This window comes from Echinococcus granulosus (genome assembly GCF_000524195.1).
Source record: "Echinococcus granulosus chromosome Unknown EG_S00029, whole genome shotgun sequence".
In the NCBI taxonomy this organism is placed as follows: Eukaryota; Metazoa; Platyhelminthes; class Cestoda; order Cyclophyllidea; family Taeniidae; genus Echinococcus; species Echinococcus granulosus.
In genome coordinates this window covers 212,836-221,875 of record NW_020170409.1, presented here as the reverse complement: position 1 = coordinate 221,875, position 9,040 = coordinate 212,836, and the positions used below count along the sequence as shown (strand labels likewise).

The 9,040-nt window shown below is 45.3% G+C and overlaps 2 protein-coding genes across 2 annotated transcripts in view; one reads left to right on the top strand and one right to left on the bottom strand. All coding sequences in view use genetic code 11, as the record gives it.

Moving 5' to 3' along the window:
• Window positions 1–2,246, top strand: part of EGR_04558 (Sperm flagellar protein 2) — a gene marked incomplete at both ends in the record, with an annotated part of 7,685 nt that extends 5,439 nt beyond the window's left edge. Inside the window, 2 exons of the mRNA XM_024493807.1 lie at window positions 1,233–1,568; window positions 2,040–2,246. Of these exons, the coding sequence (XP_024351735.1) occupies window positions 1,233–1,568; window positions 2,040–2,246 (543 nt within the window). The remainder of the gene's footprint in view (window positions 1–1,232; window positions 1,569–2,039) is intronic.
• Window positions 2,247–4,358: 2,112 nt separating this feature from the next.
• Window positions 4,359–8,864, bottom strand: EGR_04557 (Dihydrolipoyllysine-residue acetyltransferase component 3 of pyruvate dehydrogenase complex; the record flags this gene model as incomplete). Its single annotated transcript, XM_024493806.1, has 6 exons — window positions 4,359–4,668; window positions 5,852–6,081; window positions 7,213–7,555; window positions 7,627–7,943; window positions 8,568–8,746; window positions 8,828–8,864. The coding sequence occupies 6 exons, from the start codon at window positions 8,862–8,864 to the stop codon at window positions 4,359–4,361; spliced, it is 1,416 nt and encodes a 471-aa protein (XP_024351734.1).
• Window positions 8,865–9,040: the final 176 nt, after the last annotated feature.

The window sequence follows — 9,040 nt, the reverse complement described above, 5'->3', positions numbered from 1 at the left end:
AGTAGAGAGTATCCTCCTTCTCTCTCTTCCTTCCTACTACACACACACACACACACACACACACACAAGGCAGGCACAGTCTTGTGGGGATGAGGTGGTGTATAACTCGGAAGTGTAGAATACTTAATGATTAGACTGTCTCAGGATGGTGGAGGAAATGCTCACTCGCCTAATGAAAGCTAAAATACGAAGCCCTTTCGCATCAAGGTCCAGTCAGTTGGCAGACGGTCAAGAGCAAAAGACTTAATGTACCCATCCTCAATATTTTAACCTCATTGTTAGCTTTAAATAGGCGCGATCAAAAGGATATAGCGCCACCCAGGAGGTAACACATTTATCTATCAGTGGGCTATTCCCAGACGATCCGTTCTATCATCCCGTGTCACACTTCCAAATTCCATACTAGCGGCTATACGACAGCTGTGTCCGCAGCCACAGCGTCGATGATGAATTCATTCTAGGTTTGGAAAGTGACAGGGAAACTTGATTCGCATGTGCCAAGTTTAAGCACAAGAAAGAGGACCGCACTAACAGACCGCCGCATACTCCTCTGCATCTGCATGTGAACACTGGCGTGTGTTCTGCAACTCCCTGTAAGTTAGAAGAAGCCATTGCAGGGAGCTTTGGCAAAAACCACACGAACACCTTCTCTTGCTCGGTATCTCTTCCTGCATCCAGTCTAAAATAGCAGACAGCCTGTTTATTTTTAGCCCACTAGTACTGAAGTTGAAACAAACATTCATGGGAACAATGCATTAGCCTAAGAACACATCTTCAGTCCCATTTAGTTTCCCCCCTTGGTCACTCTCAGTGAAGAATGGCGACTGAGATGCCTGTCAGACCATTAAACATACCAACTGTCGAGTTCATTAGGAAATCCAGTTTCACTCATTTTTAATGACATCAAAGGGCTCAATCGCACCATCGCGGACGAACAGTTAGCGGGGATGCGATCGAGGAGCCCGATTTTATTTTTTGAACTGCATCAGCTGTGCTGGAAGTGTGAACTCAGATGGGTGGATGAGGTGCACCTGTGAAGGAAACGAAGGAGAAATCCACTTCGTAATTATCCCTGTCTTAAGAACAAAGCTTGTTAAGCTCTACTTTTAGAACTGTTGATAAAATTTCCCTCGACTGTCAATTCATAACCAGAATCTGAATAACTCTCGACAGAAATTAAAAAACACCGACTTTTCATGGGACTATTGTTTTTGCATTTTTTCGCGTCCAAGTTCCGGAGGGAGGCGCCTCATGGATGCATATGCGAAAAGCTTTTTGTTGAACTGATGACCGACAAGTGGGAGTGTGACCCCATGGAACTGGCGAAGGCTTTCATTGTCCCTCAAGGCACCAAGTCAACAGGGCTAAGTGTGGTGTCCTCGGTGGACTGGAGACGCTTCATCGTCGCGGCTGCTATGAGGATGCTGAATTCATCCAGTGATCAGATGTGGGAGAGTCTGAGCGTCCTCCGGAGGACTGTGCATGAAATGGCCAAGTCGACGCTTGTTGGACTGCGCTTGCCAACAGAGGAGGTTAAAAAGATCACTTCCAGTGAAGGAGTCAAGTTGGTGAGGCGAATAGCACTTACAAGTTAAAATTGATGCTCTTTTGGACCGCCAAGTGACGTTCTGCCTCTGACGCTTCCTCGTTGAGTGTTCTTGATTTTGAGACTCTTTGAAAAGGCTACTATTTCCACATCACACTCGTTCATTAGATCTTGAACGCTTTCAGTTGAGTCGACAGAGAATTAGTAGACTTTTAAGTAGACGGTGCGTGTGTGAAGACGCTACAAAGCCGATGAGTCTGAAATTAAGCCGAATGTAAACCCACAGGAGGGATGGAGGACTACTAGCACAAACGGCATGAGCAGAGTCCCACACCATCGGCATAGAGGCCGAATCGAGACAGAGTGGAAAGGTTCGCGTAAAACATCGCACAAATATGTCGGTGGTACACACCTAACAGCAGCCCAACACGTTACAACCGCAACCGAACAAAAGACCCAACTATTTCCTGTTCTGTTTCTTGTGGCATGATAGGATTCCAGAGTGTGGGACCTACTTCTCAGCCTTTTTGAGGCGCCTGGAGAGGAGGGGCAGATGGTGGAAATGGATGACCTGATGCTTTCCCTCGCTGCCTCCGGTTACTCCTCGCCATTTGACAGCCTTGTGAGAAGTCTAGCCGCTCTGCAGACCCCCGCACTGCCACTCCCGACACCACAAACCACTCAGGCCCTCCACAAGTGAGTTTGCACATCAACTTCGGCAAAGTTGATTGAAATACTAAATCTAAGACGTTTATGCCTCCAACATTCCCTTCAAATGTGCATTACTTTAAATTAGCATTAGTGGTACTGTTCTTAAACGCCCTTGTGGTTGGCGATTATCTTGATGTGAAGGCGAAGAATACATAAGCAAAATCTATGTCCCCGTGGGCACGAACGTCAGAAAACTCCGCTCAACGATCAAGGGAGCCGCGGCTGCGCAGGGTCAGCGAATACAGAGTGGGAGGAGTCGTCCCTAACCGTCAAATTACAGGGAATCGCAGCGGATTGCGTGATTTAAAGTGGCAACCTCGACTACGCCTGCACTGCAAGAGTTCCTGTTTGGGGGGCTGTAGGATTTGGGCCATCCATGTCTTCACTGTACTGTTCAGTGGCTTATCCGACCAATTTTGATAATTTGCCGAGGCTTTTCGATCGATCTAAAATAACAATGGTCAATGGCAGACTTTAAATTCGAATCTCAAATAGGCTACGAGAACTTGAAAAAAGTAGCAACACCAATGAGACACGAGACGCGGGAAGTTTGACGAATGACAACAGACACATCTGATCACCTGAGGAAAGAATTGAGGCTGTTCGAGTGTGCTTTTGCTGCGACAGCACTAACACTGGCAGCGCTAAAATCCACTCTTCCAAAACTGTCTATCAGAGGAGTCCTAGTACCTTCATGCCTCACCTCACTCAAGTGGCAGTCGTCAATACCACCTCGGCGCTTCGCTTTAACCGCCCTTAACTTGCGAAATGACTGTGGAATTGAGTCAAATTCAAATGGATAGTCCGGTTGCGGGGTGGTTCTCGCCGACCCGCTATTGAGCAAGAGTTGCAAGACCACGGCTGACTCGCAAATCCGACAGGTTACAACTGGCCCAAATCAAAAGCTTACTTCTAGCTTCTACGTAGTTAACAGTCACTACCAAACAAACCAAACTATTAGTTTTACAGTAATTTGAACCAATTAAACCAGTTCTGATGGCCGATTGGCATTATTTCAACTCGAAAACTGAGAATTTCATAAACCAAAACAAAGAAAGTCGTGATCTGAAAAGGTACTGGTATACCCTTTACGGAATTAGCGACTCTGGATAGATTGACTGATTGGATGGCACACCACCATAGAATCCTCCTGGACTAATGAGCTGGTTCGATCATTTCGGTGCTTTTTCGTGGGGTTATTGCGGAGGTGAGTCATAATCCCCGTTCTGCGTGTCTCGTGAATATCCTCGAACGAATTACACTCTGGGGGATTTACGTACACGGGTCCCGCCATAAAACCAATCAGTGGGACATATGACTAGGAATCCCGAATGAGCTCCAGAAGTGAAATGAAAAAGCAAAAACCCCACATTAGACGGCGGACATATAAGCCCATGACTCAGGAAAGAGCATTCCACTTGAGATTACTCAAAGGCCCAACCTTAACTACGGAATACAAACATTTTACTTAAAATCGTATAATGAAACCCTTCTTTCCCTATGCGCACACTGCAGCCTCTTCAACTACCCAGAGGCCGGTCAGAAACCTAAGGAGGATTTCAAAGTGTCAAAAGAAGTGGTTCAGAAGGTGAGTACCCGACCAGAAGTAAGGTCCACACAGATTACAGTATAGGATACAAACCACTTCCACATTTTAGATCATGGATTACGTCCAAACATTTATTGGCTCAAAAGGATGCTTCCCAAGCGATACGAGACTCAGGGAGGTGAGTTTATTACCAACCTTCCAAACTCGGAAAGCACGTTATGATCTGGGACGAGAACCTGACCCATTCTTTGTTCCAGATGGAACTAAAGGAGGCATTTGGAGGAGCTCGTTCCACAGAGACACCAATTCACCTCCTCCTGCATCAATCGCAATTTAGAGCGCTATGTTCGTGGATGCTGCCCTATTTGTATTTCCCCATCTTGCCTAGCTGAAGACACAATTGGAACAGTATCAAACTAGTTGTTTGGTTAAAGAAAAAAAGCAAGGACAGATAACTACTAAATCCTGCACTGGGCTTGCGCAATATTTGGTAGATAGCGAAGACCCAGAGAAATGGAAAGGCGTGTAGACACGCAAGTGGCTTCTATAACCTCAGAAGGCCATAACGGAGAGGTCGCGGCAGCCTGCCTTGGCGGCCAGAAGTGGATCGTCCTCAAAAAGGCCCTCAGGGTTGGACTCAAGATAGTTCTGCACGTGACGGAGGAACCGGGCCGCAGTCACCTCATCGACAAAACGCGCATCAGCGGAGAGAGTGAGGGTCAGCGTGGTCACGGTCTCAAAATCACCGCTGGGCGAGAGGCGAAGGCGACTCTGGCCACTGCCGACGGCCAAAGAGGCCACTTGGGGTGGGCAGATGATGGACGAGAACTCGCGCACTCCAAACATGCCCAGATTTAAGAGACTGGAGATGGAGGAGGATGGGGGGAGGGAAGATTAACAAAAGCAGTCGGAGTCATTTATTGGAAAGACCTATAGCCACCGGTCGAGTTCAAACGAAGTTGTGGTTGAGAAATGCGTTAGAGCCTATTATACGTAAATTATCCGAAGCAGTTACTTCTCTCAAATTTGTGTCAATTCATAAGACTGAAGAAAATACCGACTTAGAGGCGTTCCGCCAATTCAAAAGGCGTGAGAATGTTGCTGAAGACTTAGGTAATCTCAAGGAAATTCAATATGCATTCAAAGGTTGGCTTTAGTTACTCAAAGCAGGAAATTTGGTAGCGATATCCAAATTAAAAACCAGTTAGGTCGGATGGTATGCTCACATGAATTTTAACAAATATCAACCAAAATGGCATGAAGATTTGAGACTAAACCACATGGGTATGGTTCATCACTAGATCGTAAATGAGAGTTACCAACAAGCTACCTAACAACTACAGTACTCAACTAATTAGTACATGGTACCTCAATGGTAGTTGTTGGCTAATTGATAACGCCAGGTCAAAAAGTGAAGCTATAGTTAACAAAAATCTGGTCTGGATTAAATCATTGGGATCGTCACAAACTGAACACAAAGTGCCGGCTTCGGGCTTACTGAATAGAAATTTAAGTACATTTTAAAAATGAGGATTATTTGGAAGGAACCCCGAAGTAGCCGTCAGCTCATAGTCAAACCAAGTGTAATATTCATTAACAAATTAAACAAATCATTTCAGAAACACTTTAGGACAACGAAGTTTCAGTTAATGGAGATCGAGATGGAAATCGTAGTTATGACATTGAATAACAGCCAAGAAAATGTCCTAAACAAGAACATAAACAAGGCCGGAATCTACCCTAGGTTACTCTTTGAAACGATTGGCGACCTTCACAACAGAAAAGCAACGAAGACAAGATGAAGCTGCACTCCTGACAATATGCAAAAACACCCATATTGAGGCAAAAGATTAGAATAATTTATAGGAAATGAATCCAAGTCACCTTTCCATTTGCAGCCTTAAACTGCAGTCCAAGTGACAGTGACTCCCACATAGGCGAAATATCCTGAACATTGGTTAAATAATGATTCGCTCAAAGAATGAAAAGCCTATTTCAAACCCTAAATACTACTATTTATCATTGGAGAGGATGAAGTCACATACGTGAAAGAGCCACCGGTGAACTCCTCAGGCTTGAGTTTATTTTCAAATCCCCGAGTGGTGAGGTCTTTGACGCGGGCCGAGATCTTCGAGATGGGAAGATGGTCGACAGACCTGACGGTAGGAGTGATACAGCCAGAGGGTGTGGAGATGGTAACGCATATGTCTACCTCACCAGCCCGGTGGAACACCGTCCCGTTTGCCGTTGAAGTACCGTTCACCTCGGGTACCAACTGGAGGGCGGAGAAAAAGTGAGCTTAAATGAAGCGAATACATTCCATACGAAAATAGCAGAAAGACGAAGTGGACAAATGAATAATAAGACTAACCCGACAACTGTACAAACATGAAACCCTTTTAGCAGCCGTTTTCAAACTAACTGCCACTATATAGCTCGACGCAAGTTGGAAAACCGCTTCTGCTTTGAGTAACGAAGAGCAACTGGCAATGAGCAGAAGGACTTCTATGTTTTTGACAAAATACCTCTGATTCAACGAACTAGCAATGGAAGTCCATTTGGAATTGGAATTGAAACAAAGTCCACATTCTCAGACCGCTGCTATCGGTCAAGCCAGTTGGGATTTAGAAAGTAGAATAAGTAAATGGGACTTTGACAAAATTGTTAAAGTGGCCACAGGAGAGCTAATGTTACAGGAAAGATAGTTACAATAAAAGAGATTCAATAGTAACAAACCGATGCGCAAAAATAGCAGCTAAATACCAAATGCTACACCGAGCAGGCAATTACAAAAAAAACCACTAACGGGTACACAGAATGTCTCAAATTTATCATGTCCCTTTACCATCATAGAAATTGACAAGTAGCAGAGTGGAGCTACTTAACATGTGGAACCAGTAAAAGCACAGGCAAACCTATGGTGTCAGTAAACACTCGGGTTTAAACAGGGACCAATACAGAACGAATGACCAGATGCTTCTAAAGCATGGCATGTTATGCGAAAATTTCGAAAATCCGTTCGACTCGTAAAAAAAGCCAGATAAGGTTATTTCTTTAATCGATGCGGTTATTCTCTCATTTCAACACCACTCTCCCACGTAATAAATCGAAGTAGTTTTTAAAAATAGCCATTACAAACAAAATACTGGTTCCTGGTATCAAGAAAGACTTAATACGAGATGTTGCGGTGGACCTAGTCACATTTAGATGGTAAACAAGGAGTATAGAAAGTATTCTACGGAAAATCAGTCCTAAAGGTTTATAAAACCTGAGGTATGAAGGGAAGCCTAAATATACCGCCACTCTAAAACGGAAGACGGAACAATCCGCTACGGTCCACGTTCACATGCTCAGCATCGGCACGGTTGGCGATCGAAATATTGCGGTAACGGCGACAGAAACTTACCCGCAAAGCATAGGCACAGGCCTTGAGAACAAGATCATTGATAGAAATTCTAGAGTCGACCAGCTGGGCCTTATTGATGGCTTTCTGTAGAGCGAAGAGACGATCTACAGTAAAGGTGGCGCTGGTGTAGACGTGCGGGATAGTAGCCTTTGACTCAGTGAGACGTTTCACACTGATCTCGCGCATTTCATCCACGGGGATGTCGACATAGCCGGAGCTCAAAACAGCAGGTCCACGGCTTGGGACAGTGGCCGGTCCAGCCGTTGCTGGCTTGCCTGAAACTGACGACGCCACTTGAGGCACTTTCTGTAGGCCCTTGCTTGTCACGTACGCCAGAACGTCCCTAAAGGAGGATAAGTAATTAAACCAGTTTCCATCACAAGGGGTGACAGAGTGATAACGAGAGGCACAAACCCCTTGAGAACCGTCCCTTTGGGCCCAGTCCCAGTTATCTGTTGGGGCGAGAGACCGTAGGAAGAGAGGAGAAGACGAACAGCGGGACCGATGGGCAGCTGTTTGCCGGCGGACGCAGGAACAGCAGGGGTAGATGCAGGGGTCGAAGGTACAGAAGACTCAGTGGTTTGTACGGCATCATCACTACTGCTGCCACCACCACCACCCAGAGAGGCAACGAAAGCTTCCGCATTCTCTCTTACCACCTGCCAGTCCTCGTCGGCGCTGGCCAATACTGCAATGATGTCACCGACTTTGTTAACGCTACCCTCAGGTTGCTGTAGATGTGACGAAACAGGAAAAGTTTCAACCAGCAGACGAAGCAGATGTGATTTTCAGCTTGATAAAACGTCATTATAATCATCAACCATCCTCTGTGAGACGCTGAGTTTATCAGGAACAACACTAAGCAGTTAAAAACCAAAATAATAGGAGTAGTTGTTTTTATAAACGAGCTGATACAACGACCAAATCTCCGTGGCGACCATATAGAGTGAGGGAAAATAAGTTAAAATGCATAAGTCAACATACAAGGGCAAACACCCTTCAAACGAAACCCGCAAAACCGCACTACGATTCATCGGAGCAGTGGAAGTACTTGAAGCGATAAATAATGATGGAACGATTGAAGGGGAACACCTCAGAAACTTGCGACGCACCGCATAAGTGGAAGCATATAGTTTGCATTCGCGTAATTTGATAGGAACGAGAGCAGCAAAGAAATGTAACACTAGAAGCAGCCATCCGCCTAAACGATTGTGAATCAGAACGTTCATATTTTATTTTGCATCTTATAAGGTCCCCGTGAAATCCTAGCGGTGCATCCAAAAAAGCCTGTGTTAATATAACACAAGTTTGGTCATTCCCATAAAATAGAGGTACGGGAACAGCGTCAAACATACAAGGATTTTGGCCATTATACCCTCCTCATCGACCTCCATGCCAACAACGGCCTTGTCAGTTTGGACCTCGCAAAGAAGATCACCCGGGGCCACTTCATCTCCCTCCTTTTTGTGCCACTGAATGATACTGCCACTGTCCATAGTGGGGGAAAGGGACGGCATGCCAATCTTGATAGGAGCTTAAAAAATAATGTCAAACAATAAACTACATAGAACTTGTGACCGAGTTTGGAAGAGTCTCAAGCAGAGCCTTGGAGCACCCAAAGCCAGACGACCACCACGAAGAAACGCAGACATGACCAAAAGACCTCGAAAAGTGCGCGTCGCCCTCCACCAATTTCATCGAACGAAAGAACAAAATAAAAAGTGCTAGAATTTGTATAAAACGGATGAATTTGTCACTTTCAAAGTGCTTAGACATAGCAAATGTAGCATTTTAGAACAGATACAAGGCCATTTGCATCTCACATACG